Source organism: Hemiscyllium ocellatum, chromosome 25, assembly GCF_020745735.1.
Source record: "Hemiscyllium ocellatum isolate sHemOce1 chromosome 25, sHemOce1.pat.X.cur, whole genome shotgun sequence".
Classification (NCBI taxonomy): domain Eukaryota; kingdom Metazoa; phylum Chordata; class Chondrichthyes; order Orectolobiformes; family Hemiscylliidae; genus Hemiscyllium; species Hemiscyllium ocellatum.
Window position 1 is genome coordinate 41281800 of NC_083425.1, and position 17950 is coordinate 41299749.

The 17950-nt window shown below is 37.0% G+C and overlaps 2 protein-coding genes across 3 annotated transcripts in view; one reads left to right on the forward strand and one right to left on the reverse strand.

Moving 5' to 3' along the window:
• The window catches only part of tbcd (tubulin folding cofactor D), a 281039-nt gene that overhangs the window by 172608 nt on the left and 90481 nt on the right, over positions 1 to 17950 (reverse strand). The window lies entirely within an intron of this gene.
• znf750 (zinc finger protein 750) lies at positions 1816 to 17581 on the forward strand. Of its 2 annotated transcripts, none has more exons than XM_060844253.1 (3): positions 1816 to 1903; positions 11263 to 12906; positions 15140 to 17581. In XM_060844253.1, the coding sequence occupies exons 2-3, from the start codon at positions 11432 to 11434 to the stop codon at positions 15978 to 15980; spliced, it is 2316 nt and encodes a 771-aa protein (XP_060700236.1). In that variant the 5' UTR covers positions 1816 to 1903; positions 11263 to 11431; the 3' UTR covers positions 15981 to 17581. The 2 variants fall into 2 exon arrangements, with proteins under 2 accessions (XP_060700236.1, XP_060700237.1); XM_060844254.1 differs by having other exon boundaries at positions 11347 to 12906.

Consider the following 17950-nt stretch of genomic DNA (forward strand, 5'->3'; position numbering starts at 1 on the left):
CACAGTCGCCCAAGACTGAAATCGAACCTGGGACCCTGGCGCTGTGAGGGAGCAATGCTAAGCACTGAGCCATCGTGCCGTCCTAGGTATGCTATATTTGCCATTTCCAAAAATCTCCTTAATCTTTAAGTTTTGACAGCACCTTTACAGTGGAACATATTATGCAAACATCGTCTTAGAGTCACAGAGAGGTACAGCACATAAACAGACCCCTTTGACCAACTCGCTCATTCTGACCAGATATCCTAACCTAATCTAGTCCCATTTGCCAGCACTTGGCCCATATACCTCTAAACCCTTCCTATTCATTTCCCCATCCAGATGCCTTTTCAATGTTGGAATTGTACCAGCCTCCAACACTTCCTCTGGCAGCTCATTCCATACATGCAGCACCCTCTGCGTGAAAAAAGTTGCCCCTTAGGTTCCTTTTAAATTTTTTCCCTCTCCCCGTAAACCTATACCCTCTAGCTCCCCACCCAGGCAAAAGACCTTGTCTATTTATCCTATCCATGCCCCTCATGATTTTATAAACCTCTTAGTTCCATTCAATATTTTCAAAAAGAATGAAGAAAAAAATTGCATTATGTAATGCCTTTCACAACATCGTAATGCTCCAACCCATTTAGGCATCAATAGACAAATATGGCACAATGAAAGGTCCAACAAATAAGAAAATTATGAGATAATCTGCTTAGGATATCCTGATTGACAGATAAGTGAAAGCCAAAGGATGAGCAGAACTCCCCTGTTCTTCATGAGATCTTTGCTCCAAAGCAAGTGGACGGGGTCGCAAACCAACAATTTATCTAAACAACAGCATCTCTGATCACATTGTATAGCAGTGAAATGTTATCAAACATTTTAATTCTATGACTTGAAATCTGTGAAGTAGAATTTAAACCCACAAATTTCTAATTCTGTAATCAACACTGCTACCACTAAGCCAAGACTACGACAGATACTCCCGCGGCATCATAAGCTACATCAACAAACCACCTGTTAAACAGATTTGAAGAACATCCACATCCACACAGATTTCCATCTGAAGCACTTTGTATCTCTTGCCGGATAAAACACATGAAGTTTAATCATTAAGCTGGAAACCACAGAAAACATCCTGGAACACATTCCTTTAATATCTGTACGATATGGCCACCAAAGATATCTTGAAGATTGATTAGTCATTATGAAGCTGATTTGGGACATTAACCAAAACATTATTAAAAGAAAGCGTTAGAAAGTCTCAGTGAAGAGAAGTTTCAAGAATTTCTTTGCGCTATACAATGTGGATTCTCGAGTATGAAAGATATGGAACATATTCTGTTGCATATGTCTCATTTTAAAACATACTTTCAGGCTTAACATTTTCAGGAGGAGCTTAAGGACTAAACGTCAGTAATGGTGTACAAACAGAGCCAACAGAACTAGTTTGGTAAGGTTTAATACAGTCTGCAATTGCAGCAAAGATATTTTAAACAGTTTAAGGAGTTTGGGGAAGGGAAAAAATTATAAACAAAAGACTAGAGCAAGCAGAGTTACAGTTCAAACAAAACTGCTTGCTTACACCACAGAAGTTCAAGTTTATGTAAACATGACAGCTTTCTGTAAAATGGCCAGTAGAAACCAAAACAATTTTGCTTTGCAAATCAGTTGTTGAGGTAATACTGGAAGAAGGCTGTAACTGGATAGAAACACATGAATCATTGCCTGGGGCAGGAATAACATCAGGTGCATCTCCATGCCCTCAGGGTCCAACTCCTTCACTTATAGTCCCTCCTATTGGAACTGCTAGCTTCATTCTCACCTAGCAGTCAAGAAGAGCACACACTTTGCTTGAGTAAATTACATTCATTGCAACGATAGTGGTCAACAAAAAAAACACACTTGCTTCAATACTTGCAAGGTAAGTGCACTGATTTTTTTAAAACTTTCGTTTAGTAATTACCATACATTAAAATTTGGTATCAGATGACTTCTATAAAATAACTGCTAGCCTAGATTTAGTAAATTTTCCTTAGGTACTAAGGAGCAATGTATTATGCACTGACTGAAAATATTTCACTAAAAACTAAACTTTCTGAAGTCTGAATCATTAGCAAGCAGATTTAATTAATACAATTTACATTATTATTTAATATCTATCACACATTTTATTACAGATTTTAATTAAATTAACTTATGATTAACGTTAACTTTTAAATAGACCAACCAGTACATCATGAAGTGCTTTAGGAAAAGGCAGAGACATATTTAAAAAGGACGACCAACTATGAGAAATTGGCACTAACTATGCGGAGCTTTTTATTCACTTACTGAAACACTTTTCCAAAATGACAAAATCCCTTGAAGATAAAACTATATTTAATTCATGAATATGATGTGGTACTCCACAATTCAAACGTTAAAATGACAAATCTGACGGAATTGGTTTTATGTATTTAAGTATGCCTAATTATAAATCAACACCAGGAAACAGATCAAGAACTTGGGGGTTAAAATCAGAAGGAATTAATAGGTTTTGGTAAACGTATTAAGATTCAAAACAAAACCCAATCTTCAAGTAAGAACTTTTTTTAATGGCCAAAAAGTAGTTTTCTGTCCCCGTGCACCTGTGCTACTGCTTTAAGCAATGTACTATGTGAAGGTTAAAGTCTGTGTCAGCACATACACACCCACTTCAGGAACCAGCATCTAAATCTCCACCGTCATTCTGTCCTCCAGGCACAGAAATGAGCCAACAGGAGATGAACCTACCAATAGCTTGTAAATTACACATTCTGTATTTCACAAGAAACAGGCAAGCAAGATGTATGACAAGTTACTGAAGTAAAGTGATTTTCTTGCTGGCTCAGATACTCTTCCAATACAAATCAGTCATCTTTAGTATACCGATATTCTATGCCACAGAAGCTTCCACAGGAAATTCCCACAATTAGCAAGTTCTCAATCTTTGAATGGATTGGTATGAGTAGGCTTGGAAGAAACTCTGCAAAGTTGAAGAATGAGAAACATTGGAAGGCGTGTCATTTTGAACTGTTCATCTATACATTACAGAGGCTGCTTGAAAAATAGCACGAGGAGCAATTTCCCTTTCAGACAGTTAATATCTCAGAACTGTACAAAAGACAGGGGAGCTTCACTTAAACCAAGTACAGATTACATTCAATTTACACAGGAATAGATTTCTCATCTTTAAAATGATTTCTTATTGGATTTCCCATTTTAATACGGCCTTTGTTTCTATTTTTGACGCTTAAGCAAACTATATTTCTCCTATATAAATGCAAATACAATCAACATTAATCAAAATAAATCATTTCTTCATTAATCAAGCTCTTGGATGTACCTGCTGACTTGGGTTCGAATTTTAAATGGGTATGTCAGAAAAAGTTTTGAGAAGGATAAGGTGAAAATGGTATCCTCTAAACTAGTTTTAGAAGCAAAATTGGAAACAAGTAGCTAATCAATCAAAGCAGGTCTCCAAACAGTTTAAATTTATTTTTCAGAATTTAAAAGGGTAACCTTTCCCCAAATAAGGTAATTTGTATTGGTCAGATATTTGCCTTCTTTGGCCATCTTCTGGCAGAAAAGGAGTAATTTTTTACTTTGGGTGGTTCAGGAATGTATCGGCATTTTGACCTTTAAATTATTGCAATAGCCAGGAGCCCATTTTTATGCCGAGTGTCATTTCAACACCAACACCAAAAATAGAACAAGTTATACATGCCATCAGAGGGTGGCACAAACAGAGGCTAAATGTTTCCCTGCAGGGAGGGAGGAGAAATTAAGGAAGGGTCATCCTCCCAGCTTCCATAAGCATCTTAAAGATATCAATGAGTATAGCATTTAAGAGGCAGAGCAATCATGAGAGTTCATGAAGAGAGTTAATGCCAAATGAAAAGTTAAAAAGCAAAACAACATGTAAAAGGGATAGAAAGCTTGTATAAGAAAAACTAATGATTATACGCCTCCCCATCCCCATGAATTATCTGTACAGTCGCGTCTTGTACACTTTTATAATTTAAAAGAAGTTTGTAATTTATGCATTTTTGCAAAGGTTGAATGAAACAAAATATGTCATGCTACCAGCTAAAATGGATATTTAACCACATGATCACAATAAAGATATGGCAAGTTACGAACACCACTTTAAGATGTAGCAATATAGATTGTACTCTTTTTGGCTATTTTAATCATTTTTGCAGGATTGGCTATCTATCAGGTGCCAGCTTCAATGGCAGTAAGTTAAATTTGACTGTAGAAGAATAATCTGACTATTACCTAATGCTCATAAAATGTCCAAATATGCACAGAATTGACTGCATAACAATCAGTATTGAAAAGCTAGGGTGAATATTCCTTTTCCTGGGTGAGGTCCAGTGAAATTAGACGCAGCATCCTCCTACTCTCACAGCTATGATCAACTGGGTAACCATAAACTAAGAACTAACTTTTGACCTGTTGATCTATATGGATTAGTGACATTACCAGTTGAGCTTCATCAACACAGCCTTTCACATTTACAGCAACAAGTTCACAAACATAGTGCCATCTTTGACCTTTGGATGAACTTCCTGGAAATACCACAAAGAGAAGCTTTTTTTACCTCCTTAACCTACCTGATCAAAATCCCTGCTTGCTCATGTGCTGACACACTCCACCTTACCTTTGTGACCTCTAGTTTTGATTATTTAATTGGAATCCTGGTTGGTCTTGGTTAATGTGAGATCATCCAATGCTCTGATTTCTGGTTTCTAACCTGTACCAAGTCCCATGCACCTATCACTCTTGTGACTGCTGACCTGACTGTGTCTGGTATTTCATCTTTGTTCTCGATTATTCCACGGTCCCAACCCTCTCTATCTTTACAATCTCTTCCAGTTCCGTATCCTCCTGGATATCTATGCATATCTAATTCTGGTCTAGACTATCTCAGATTTTTGCTGTTTCACTACAGGTGACTATGCCTTCAGTTCCCCATGCCTGAAGGCGTAGAATTTTTTAGGAAGAGAATTCTGTCTCTCTGGCTGTCTTTCCTCGTCTAAGGCACTCCATTAGGGCTCCCTCTTTGAACAAGGTTTTGACCACCTACTCTGATGTGACCGCATATGGCTCAGTCTAAAATTTTGCTGTATAACACCCCCATGAAGCTTTAGATACTTCACTATGTTAAAGTCACTCATAATTGCTGTTGCTCATCATGCATGATCATTACAAGAATAACTTGTGTGTATATATATATATTCAAAAAAAATCAATTTCTGCAGGTGAGGACTGTACATGAGTTATGACCAAAATTATTGCATTAACATCTAATTTGCAATGTAACAGTTTAACTACCTTCCAACTTGCAATCTTCAGAATGCAAAAACCAATACATGATCATCTCAAATGTTCAAAAGTGGACTTTATTCTCATGAAACAATATTTTTATTCTTGTTCGTGCATTCCATGTTAGGAAGTATGAATCTCAAATATATTTAATACAATAAGTTTAATAGATTTTAATCTTTATATACATTACACCAATTTAAATCATGTAGAATATATCTTTGAGAGGCCACATTCAAGTGTTGCACTGTATCATGACAACAAAGTAACTGAGGGGAACCAGCCAGAATGTGTTTAAAAAACAAAAGTACCCATTTAAAGCAAGTAGAACTGAAACCATTCAAGACTGATCACACAGCAACCGGATAAAACTTACTTAACCAAGCTCAAAACAAATTTCACCAATACCGAAACATGGAAGGAAGTTGTTTCAGTTTATTGACACACTAAAATCTTGGTCAATGCAGGAATAATAAATTCAATGTCCCTTAGTTTTAGCCACCCTGTGATATTTATAATTCAATATAAATACTTTATCCATTAAATGTAAGTTGAACCAGAATATAATACTTCAGTCATGAAGAAGACGACATTAAAAATTTTACTTTACTTTATCAATTATTAGATGTAGAATTCCTCTATGTCACTGGTCTCAGTAAGATGCCCACTGGAAGAATTGACATGGAGCCATTAAAGAGGTTTTAACACCTACTTCATTCTCAAGAGTGGATTCAGGATGGTTTCAAAGGCAACCCTTCAGTGTAACTGAGTGCACACTGTACTTTCAGCTTTCAATGTTGCAGGTGTGATCAATCATTTGGGTGGAGTGATCTGGCTGAGAGCACATTTATCACCATTGTTCTACACACCCCTACAGACCCTGTGGCAACAAATTAGCAGACTGATAAAGCTGTGAACTTTGAATTGACTCCAATGCTCTGAATTTTTAAATTTCAAGATTATTAAAGACACATTTCAACATCATACATATCCCTCATACATCTTTGCCATCTGTTGTTGAATTGTGTTGCAGTGCAACAAGAATAAGATTTGCTATGCGAATGAGCAAAATTACAGAAGCAGTTCTGAAAAAAGGTATCCAATGGATTCTTGTTTTGGAAAATACACCAGCCAGTCTATAGTTATAGTATCTGGCAAGCTGACACCAAAATGTTTGAATTTTATCAATTTGTCAATCCAGTAATCAATACATTCAAAAGAGAAAAGTAAGTTGGATCTGATTCCATTCAATGTCATGAGTGCCCAAAATGTTATCCTGCAAATACACAAAGTAACTGCCTGATAATTTGTACGCTGTTGTTAGCAGCAAATTGCTACAAATACTTGCCCTACAGTTGGAAGACTGAGCTGAAGTATTCAGCGCTCATCACTTCATTAATTCTTTCAAGTCTGCTGTCCAGAAATCTCCTAATTGAATTTAAACTCTTTAAACCAGAGAACAGTGCTTCCCAAATCTTTTCCCACTGTGACCCCATTTCAAGACATGAAAATTGTCACAACAGCTCTAAAAACTATGACAGCACAGGCCAGTTAGACTGGGAGCACAGCTGTTGTAACCTAGAAGCCCACTCCAACACAACTATTACTTCTTCAGATCTTACAGCCTTGAAGTCCAATCCCACAACCACACCTGGGATCCTGACTTTCCTTGGGAAGCCCTGCCCTACAAGTTACCAAACATATTGAAAATGTTTACATGTTTCCTTGCATAACTACACAGCTGGAGAGACTTTGTAGCTTACAGTGCACTAACTTATTAACAGAAAATCACAAGCAACTCTGTAAGATCAGAAAATAAATGAGTGCATTGAATGAACAAAAGCAGAATATATTAGCTGGTCTCTTGGGTCCTCCAATATTATGAATCATGTGTGCAATAACTCAAAGTCCAAATGGAAAGGAACATCATTTATTGTTGAACACTTGGACTGGCTGGACCGAAGGGCTTGTTTCCAAGCTATTTAACTCTTTGACCAAAACATAGGCGAGTCCTAGCCCAAATCAGACAGTTCAGCAAACCAATTCCTGAGTTTTCTTTTGCCAATCAATTTGTTCAAAGATGTTATGACACATCTCTGGACAGGTAGGAATTGAACCTGGAACCCCTGGTAGGGACACTAATACCGCATGACAAGAGCCTTCTAGGTTTGCTTTAGAAATATTTTCCAATTCAACATGTTGAGAGATGTTAATACACATCCCTGAGCAGGTGAGACTTCAACCCAGCCTCCTGGTCCCACACACTGCACCACAAAACCCCTCGGAGTCTGTTTTTTTTTTCTTGTTTTCATATCCATAAGTTTTCTTACGCATAAATGAATTTTTTTTTCCACTTATATTGACTTTTTCCTTAATATTGTTAATCAACCTGTTCAGATCTGTTCTTGCACACCTCTGGAACAGGTGGGATTTGAATCTAGCCTCCTAGCTCAGATGTGGGGACTTTACCAGCGCATCACAAAAGCCCCTGAGTCTGCTTGATTTATTTTCTAATCAACCTGTTCAGGGTTGTCATTACACACCCCTGGAGCAGGTGGGAGTTGAATCCAGGCCTTACACCTCAAAGGCAGGGACATTACCAATGCCCCTCTTACCCCGCATTACAAACCTCTGAAACAGGTGGGACTTAAATTTGGGTCCACTGGCTCAGAAGATGGAGCACTATTACTGCACCACAACAGCTCTTCTGCTTTTTTGCCCCTTTTTTCCCAGCCAGAAGTGTTATCAAACGCAAGTGAGCAACATTCCCACCACCAAAATCACCATGACTATTTTTGTTTGTAAACTACTGAACATCACCAGTAATCACCCGTGCAGCCAATTAAATATTTACATGCAAAGCCCATTGAGGGCAATGCCTAAGTCTGTTTTATGAAAGGCTAGGTGATGAGTTCCAGAGGGGCAGACTGATGTTTGTTTCCAAAGGAACTTGTACACAACGAGCTCCAGAGATTAATTAGTGATTGACCATGGGCATAGCAGGTGTATTCAGATGATGCGAAATAAGAGTTTGAGAGCAGAGGCTAACTGGAGTAGGTCACAACCTATGAAATATTTCATTAAAATTTCACATCTGCTAAGGAGTTAGGAGGTACCAATTTGAGGTACTAAAGCAATGCAACTGGGATGAGGATGGAGTTGCAGTCAACTTAACAATATGGACATATTATAAATAGACATAAGAACTGTCAAAACACTTGACAAGAAAACAATACAGACAGAAGATGATTCTTTTTCTTGTGCATAAATATTATGTTTGTTTAAGATGTACAATAAAATATTATTTTTCAATAAAATTGTGACTTTATGGCAGATGATAAAATTTGTTTTTATGTAGGGAAGATCCCATCTACTCATCATGTAAAACTATATTGCAGGCTTCATAAGAACAGATGCAGAAGTTAAGTAAGACACTTTCAAAAAAATAAGTTCAGATGATTCAGATAATTTCTATGTATTCAAATGGTTCGGAAACTATCTGAAAATCTCTGGGTTGTGACAACCAATCAGACTCTTAGCATGTGGCAGAATGCTTATCAGAGCTTGGAGAGGACTCTCCTCATAAATGAGCTTGTAGCCCAGTATTGCTTTGTCTCAGGTAACATCAACTTTGTTTTGCTTCTATTTGCAAACTATGGAAAATAAAGTTTTGATCAGAAATTAAAAGGATTCCTTTTTCTTAAAAACACAGCCAAATGAACTTAGTAATTAAAACATGTATTTCAGTTATTGGGATATTTAAAGCTCAACTGAAACAATTAATTCGAACATATCGGGGGGAGGGGGGGGGGGGGGGAGGGAAGAAGTGGCTCAGACTACATCGAGCTCAATAATGAGTAATTAGTAATAATGAACACATCAGTTAAATCTCCTTCCTAAAAATAAAAGCATCTAGCCTTGGCATAATATATCACACAGCTTTCAAACCATGAGAACGAAACTATCAGAGTTTCTCATGAACTACAACCAGAAAACTGTAACATGGACAAGCTGCAACAAGCCTTGCTGGCAATTCAAGCTAATAGTACAAGTTCTCTGAAACAAAATATTAGCTTCTCCATTACTTTCATCAGGCTAGTGAAACTTGAATTCATGGACCTTAACGGTTTTAGACAAAATAATGCCACTGATCAAAAGGCCAAGTGCCCTTTACTTTACATTGAACCCATTCACAATTTGCTTATAAATCAAAACTAGAATTCCCCATGTGTGATTCTATGATACATAAAGTTTACTACAGCTTACCAATCCAAACATGATAAAGAGATTGCTTTGGGGAAGTGCTTTTGTGCAAAAATACTGACAACATATAAAATTATATATTATGTTAGCCTTGCCACTTAAGCCCACATTTACTCGTAAACGCAATTCAAATTCAATAATTTGGCAAACTTTCGTTCTCTTCAACATCAAGTTCCATCTTCCCAACAAACCACCTAGATAATATGGTCAAGCAGGATATTTGAATGTCTTTGTGATAGGGATGGATAGATTCTTGGTTGGCAGGAGAATGAAGGGTAGTTATGAATGTGGAATTCAAAGTGAAAACAGAGCAGCCAGGATCTTATTGAATGGCTAAGCAGGCTCAAGGTACTGAACAGTTTACAACGGCTCCTGAAAGCTCAGTTTAAAAAATTGTGAATTAAATCTTTTATCAAAGCTGCTGTTCATAAAAGAATAATTAAACTTACTGTCTCATGCCCATTTACATGACAGTGCTGGACATAGTCCCATATTCTACAGTTGCAGACATATGAATGAAACAGCAGCCATTTCTCTGGTGGAAAAGAAAACATCTTTGTTTTGCTTCTCCAAAGACAAATTTGCAAATGCCAAGTTAAATGGACAGTGATAAAATAGTTTGCTATTTGGCATTATATTCTGGCTGCACATGATCTGAATCCAACATTTTGAAAGATAGCATTGTGATTTTGGCACCAATAGGCTATACAGTCCTTCTGCTGTTAATATGAATCATAGAATCATAGAATATTACAACACAAAAGGAGGCCATTCATTAGATTGAGTCTGTACAAGCTCCCAAAAGAGCCACCCAATTAGTCCTATTCTCCATCAAAATAGAATTATCCACAGTCAGAATGGAGAAGTGGCAAGGTATGCTTTTATCCAAATTGTCTGTATGTAGACATTTTCTAAAAGTAATTTGCACTTAAACAGCATTGTTTGTACTTAGGATGTCACAAAGTAGTTGAAATGGTAATATGAATTATGGATTCAAGTCCTGGATTTGAGCTTAAATCCAATACCTTTTCACTCCTGAAGAGTGTTCAACTGATTGAGTCAAATGGATTGTGCTCTTCGCTAGCATCAATGTTTAAAACACTCATCTGGCGTAAATGAAATGAACTAAAAATAAATTGACAGCATTGTCCATGTTCTAAGTATAGTTTATTGTTGAATTTATAATCATTATTCATTCAGCCACGTAGTAAAACAACTAACCATCTCATGCTAACAGCAGTAACGTGACTTTTCATACAATATAGTTCTAAACTATGCAGCAGCTGGAGGAAATGCTTTTGCTAAAGAATGGAAACGAACTGGAAAATCTGGTGTAAATCATTTTTCCATGTCCTGTGAATTTACATATGGGTATAATTTTTTTTTAAAAACAGCAACTGCAGCTGTGGGGATATTTCAACCTAACTGAAATAACAACATTTTCATAGAAGTTTTAAATCTTGTATATTAAATTTGGATACACTTTTAAAAAGCATTATGTTACATAATGTATCATATCTCATTTATCTATATTGACATCATACAAAAGATGACCCACTGGCATACTGCCCGATTTGTTTTTGAAATCAGGCTTATCTAAAAGGAAAATGATGGCTTTTACTCTGCCCTTTTTACAATGTTAACCAGCTTCTGTTCTGTCTTCCACAGCCTCTTGCAAGTTCTTCCAGTACCAGGTTAACCATAAAATTGGTCACTTCAACATCAAGTTAAGTAATGTTTTCCATTTATTAGTTTTGTATAGTAAACTGGAAGATCTGCAAAAAATAAAGGTGCAGGAGAAGCACAAGATCAACAAACTTGATCAAGAACATAGAAGATGAGCCTTACTAAAGAACGCAAACCAAAGAAACCTCACTACATTCCTCGACCTCCAGGAAAACCATTCAAATACAAGTGTTTCCAATGCCCATTTACATGCAATGAAAAATCACATCTGTTTAACCACATGAAGTACAGTCTGTGTGAAAATTCAATTTCACTAGTTACAGACCAGGACCAAACAGGAAAATGCTCAAAGAGAAGTTGCAATGAGACTAATATACTCAACCAGAAAGATGATGAGTCAAACGAGTGCAATAATACAAAAATAACAGTCAATAGACTGAATAAAAGTTCAGAATGTTCAAATACTGTCTCAGATAAACCCTCAACTCATCAAATCATCAACACTACTGACATGAAAGAAAATGTGGGAATGGATAATCCAAATATGAAACAACATAAGGAACCACATCACTTGATTCATTTAACAACTGAAACTGAAAAAGTAGAAATGTTTGAAAAGGATCAAAGATCCTCAGCTTTCTTGCCTGTTGGAGGACTGAGATCTAGTGAAAAACCAGAAAAAGTCAATAAAGGCACACATTCTGCTTCTGAAAATTCAAACAACAGAGCATCTCCCATCCAAGTGAAATCAGCATTTTACAGTCCAGGTGACCAGTGGAGAACAGGTTCTTCAATTTCACCAGAATTTTGTAAAGCAGATAAAAGCTTTGGCTCAATTCCTCCCAACACATCACCATTGATTCCAGACTATACACACTACTACAGTGAACGAGGTTCAAGAGTAGTCTTTTCACCCTATCTTCTCACTGGTAAGCCACCTGAACATGACAACCCAACAATTCCACTGTATGTCTCAACTGACCAGAGGAACTTTCTACTTCCTCATCTACAAAATCCAAGTATGACTTTGCCAAGGCATTTGGTTCCATCAACATTACAACAGTACAAGATTTTGCATCATTTGCATTCAAACATTCCTATTCCTTACGGAATCCAACATCTCAACTCAACTGAATACCACATGCCCCAGTTTGGCATGAAGCCTCAACAAGGAAGTAATACCATTAAGGATCAAAATACCCAATCAGTTGGAACTCCCTCATTCTACGAAACTTCATCTTCATCTGAACTTTACCACCAGAACACTCACAGAAGGCTTTATGCACAATGGGAGAACTCAGTACCGACAAAATATGTAAAAGATAATGACACTGCAGAACTGGACATTAACAGTGACTCTCTCTCACACACAACAAATATAAAAATGAGCCCAAGAGCAGGAAGTGCGGCAATGGGCTCTCCAGGACGACCTAGTCCTAGCTTTGCTCAAAGAAGTACTGTTTCAGAAAGTTTTGGTGAATTGCCGAACAAGGTTATTTCGAGCACAAGTATTAAGAATAACAAATTGGAAGAAACCTTTATGCACTTCAGACCAATCAGAAATGCACATGCAAATAAATTCTACATTCAACATGACCGACGAGAAAGACCAGGCCCAGAGAGCAGGTACAGCAAATGCCAAGGGTTTTCAATTTTTGTTTTGGCATTTTGAACTCTTCAGATCACACTTAAGTGCATTTTGTGACTGCTGCAATAACACTTTATAAACTAACTCAGCTCACAAATGACAGAAGGCTTTACTTTCAGAAATTTGATCCAAATAACATACAATTGCTGTGTTAGATTAGATTAGATTACTTACAGTGTGGAAAGAGGCCCTTCGGCCCAACAAGTCCACACCGACCCGCAACCCACCCATACCCCTGCATTTACCCCTTACCTTACACTACTGGCAATTTAGCATTGCCAATTCACCTGACCCGCACATCTTTGGACTCTGGGAGGAAACCGGAGCACCCAGAGGAAATCCACGCAGGCACGGGGAGAATGTGCAAACTCCACACAGTCAGTCGCCTGAGGTGGGAATTGAACCCGGGTCTCTGGCGCTGTGAGGCAGCAGTGCTAACCACTGTGCCACCGTGCCGCCCACTTGTTAACCATCATATATTATTCATCATTCTAATTACTGCTCATTTTCATACAGTAACAAAACTATTAATCTCTTTAGAAAAATATAGCATAATAGATGCCCATTCAAATCAGCCAGTTGCTGCTCTCTTCTTGTAGCCCTGAAAATCTCGTCATTTTGAGTACAGATCCAATTCCATTTTCAAAGTTACTGTTGAATCTATTTATACTATCCATACAAACAATGCATTCCTGATCCTTATAACTCATCACAAAAAAAAAATTCTAGTGTCCACCCTGTGTCTTTTATCAGTTATTTCACTTGGTGTTCTCCAAATACCTGTCCTCCTGTTAACAGAAACAGTCTTTAACCATCAACTAACAAACCAATCATATATTGAATACTTCTTCCTGTTTAATTACCCACATTTCTCTGTTCTCAGGACAATAATACAACTTCTAAAGTCTCCTCCATCGTTCAAGACTAGTCCTGTTTTGGTAAATATCCCAAAAGACATTTTTAATGAAGTAATGCATCCAAAAATGGACACTACTTAAAATGCGATATAGCCAGAAATGTTTAAAATTTCGCAAAAATTTCATTGTTTTATAAACAGCAACAGAGCATACAAAACAAAGATAAAACAAATGATCTGTGCGATTTCTTAATACTTGATTAATTTATTGGGCCCCATTTTCACCTAATTAGGTGAATCATGAAGGTCATTTATAAAATATAAGCAACCCATTTTTTAAAATCCAATTGGACGTTCCGTCATTACAGTGCTTTCTTTGCTTTTAGCATTTCTAAAATTTTCTTCAACTGCCGAGGTGGCCTTGGCTCAGTGGTAACAGACTTGCTCAAGTCAGCTGAGAGATCAAACTCAACTCCAAAAGATGTGGATGCATAATCTAAGTTGGTATTTCAGCACAGCACTCTGTCAGCATGCCATTTTTCAAATAAGGCATTAAACCAAGAGCGTGTTTGTCTATGCAGGTAGATGTAAAAGATTCAATGATGTTGTCCAAAAAAAAAACAGATGTTTTCCCATTGCCCTCAATAACATTTTCCCTGAAGCAACACCACCAAAGACAAAAGCTCTTGTAATGTATCACCTTTTTGTGGGACTTGTCTGTGCTTTGATTGACTTAAGCAGCATTGGGTTGCCTACAATGTTGTGAGGGAGTTTCATGATTTTGACCCCATCAGTGAAAGAGTGATACAGTTCCAAATCAGGACATCTGACGTGAAGGGGAATTTGCAGGTGTGGTAATCCCATGTATCTGCTGATCTTGTCTTTCTAGATAGTAGCGGTCACCACTTTAGAAGCTATTTTTGAAGGAATCTGGCTGAGCTGCTACAGCTTATAGGTGGGGAATTGGTTAGCTCGATTGGCTGGATAGCTGGTTTGCGATGCAATGTTGCCTAACATCATGAGTTCAATTCCCACACTGGCTGAGGTTACCATGAAGGTCCAACCTTCTCAACCCTACCCTTGCCTGAGGTGTGGTGATCCTCAGGTTAAACTTCCCACCAATCATCTCTCTCTAATGAGATCAGTCCTTGGTTCTCCGGATTAATGGTGACTTTACCTTGACCATGTACACGAATTCATTAGAGATGGCGGGACCGACTGTTGGAGGTGATAGATGGTGTACCAATTGGTCATCCTGAGATTGTGGAAGGTGCTGCATGAATATGTATTTTTTTTATATATGTAAAAGTCATAAATTTCAATTTGTAAATTGTATTTTACTACTCTACTTACAGAACTCTAGGTGTCAATGAGGAATCAACATCTAATCTAACATTTTCTAATGTCACCATTCTGGATTATGACCAAGGTAATCCGCCATTACCCTCAAACACAAGCTCCAGCAGCATGATCCCTTTAAACCTTTCCAAAAAGGACAAAGAGAAAACAGAGCAGGACAAGCTCATTGGAACTAAAACTAATAATCTTCTTCAAGACTCAAATGAATGTTCTTCAGTTGACAATGATTATCCACAAGATGAAGAGTTTCAGATTTCTATAAATGTACAGGAAGTACCTTTAAACCTCTCCGTTAAAGCAAAACATAATCATGGCTGGCAAACAGCTGAAGATTCTATTCCACCACAAGTGGACAGCACTTCTAAAGAATTGAGAATACATACAAAATGCTTAAATAGCAATAAATCTCTTCATTCTGACTTGAAGATTAAGCCACTTGAAGACCTTGATATTGCCAAACATTGCAAAAAAACAGGTCAATGGAACAAAAACATTGTCAGCAACCTACAATCTCAAAAAGTTTTTAAAGGTACGCAAAGTTGTAACGATGAGCAGAAGCAGTCGGCTGCTGTGGCTCTTTGCCAGCTAGCTGGATCTAACAATGGTAAATATAATGAGCAATGGTCTCTTTTGCCAACTGGGCAATTTGCTCATTTGGAGGACCCCAGCTATAAAAATGAACACACTGAATTTGACAAATTAGACAATGAACATAAACCAATAAGTCTAAAAAGGTCAAATGAAGAATCAGTTAAAACACAACAAGAGACAACACTTGTAAAGAATAATGTTTGTGGTAGAATATTCAATTTGAGAAAGAGAACTAGAGTTGCATAAGATGGTACAATTCCAACTGAAACCAGTAATAATTAGACTAAGCAAATTATTAAACCACGTGAGGTTGACGACCATTGTTTCCAACAAGATTTCAAAGCCTAGATTAGTCACCAAGAAGCATAACACACCCTAGGATGAGGGTGTGTTTAAACTCCTCATTGATTTTTGTCTACTTATAAATGTTATTATACTCACTATACTGGGTGTTGGTTAAAAGTGGCAGATTATACTGCAACACCAACAGTTTCTGTTTGAAGTATTGCAGGATCCATTGCATTTTCAGCTGGCATTTTGTGCGATAAAGTTTGCAGATGTCAAGAAGACGACTAAGGTTCTTTAGGACAGCAGCTCAAATTAAATGCAGCAACATAATCCTGCCATGAAAAACTAATATTTTTATTCCAAGCTGCAAAAACAAAGTGCAGTTGGTGATCTAAATCCAACTCCAACAAGGATTGGCTTTACATTGCTTCACACAACTACCTCAGGTGAAATGGGCAATTAAGTACCTAAATTTTCTCATAAAAATTAACTAACTCTACAGCACAGTTTATGGTCAATGAGCCACAGGCACTTAAAAGGACATTCAGATTACTTATTTGAACCAGAAAGCAGACTTTAATAAATTAAGTTAATCAAAGTAACAAGTTATAGCATGGTTGAAGTTCACAGTAGTCCAGTTAGTAAAGGATGCCAAACAGCAGGTGCTTCAATCTTAAGTCCAGAGGGCTAAGTATTTTTAACATTACAGAGTGATCATTATTAAAGCTAACATTTTCTTCTCTGTATACAGAAACGTACTGGGATAGTTTGTTTCGCTACAAAACATAAAGGGTCCAGTAACCCAGTGGTTTGTTACTGGACCAGTAATCCAAAAACCACAATTAATCAGCCACAGACATGAATTAAAATTCCAACACAGCAGTTAGGGAATTTAAATTCAATTAATTAGGTAAAATCTGAAATCAATACTAGTTTCAGTAACGGTGAGTACAACACCATTGGAATTAAGTAGAAATTTCTAACTCTATGGACTGCCTATGAAATAGCACCAATACGAATAGAAAAGAAAACATACCTTCCTGTACCTGCAAATTTTGTTATGCAAATTAAAGAACTTCAAGTCTGGCATTCACATTCTTAGTGGACAATTAAAATAATCCTTTCAAATCCAAACTGACTTGTTAAGGCTTGTTTAAATGTACTTACATGACCCAGATGAAAGGAAAAAATGAGGACTGCAGATGCTGGAGATCAGAGTCAAGAGTGTGGTGCTGTAAAAGCACAGCAGATCTGAAGAACGCTGTCTGAGCTGCTGTGCTTTTCCAGCACCACACTCTCAACTCTGACCCAGATGAAAGGACAGGTACAAAAATGCATATGTACAGTATTACTTTGTATTTTATAAACTGCTTCACAAACTATGATGGTGATTAAAATACTGTACTTTTAATTCTATTTTATCAGTTTCACTTGAAGCACAAGGGAAAGCATGTCATGAGGGATTTTAACAATACAGAAAAAATATGGACATTAATTTATATTTTCGGGAAACTGTTGGTGATGGAAATGAGATGTGCTACTAATTCTATGATAACATAAATGGTTTATGTTTTTTGTAACCAGATTAAAAGATAGTTTGTCAAGAAAACTAATAGCCGATTTCATTGCTTTTTCAACTCTCATAACCTTTTAGTATACATTAGAAGAACATCTCTATACCTTGAGTCTGTACTTACTAACACTAAAAATGAATAACTTTCCTAAAACAAAATGTATTAACTGTACAGAGATAAAATTCTCAACGACTTACATTATTTAAACAGGATGGATAAATCATTCAAAAAGTCATTGTAGTGGAATGACAAAGTAAGATAACAGAGATGAAAATTTGACTTAAAACTAAAACATTGCTTTAAAGTTTCTTACTATTGAATTTCAAATTAAGTTTCCATGTCTTAATCCGTGAA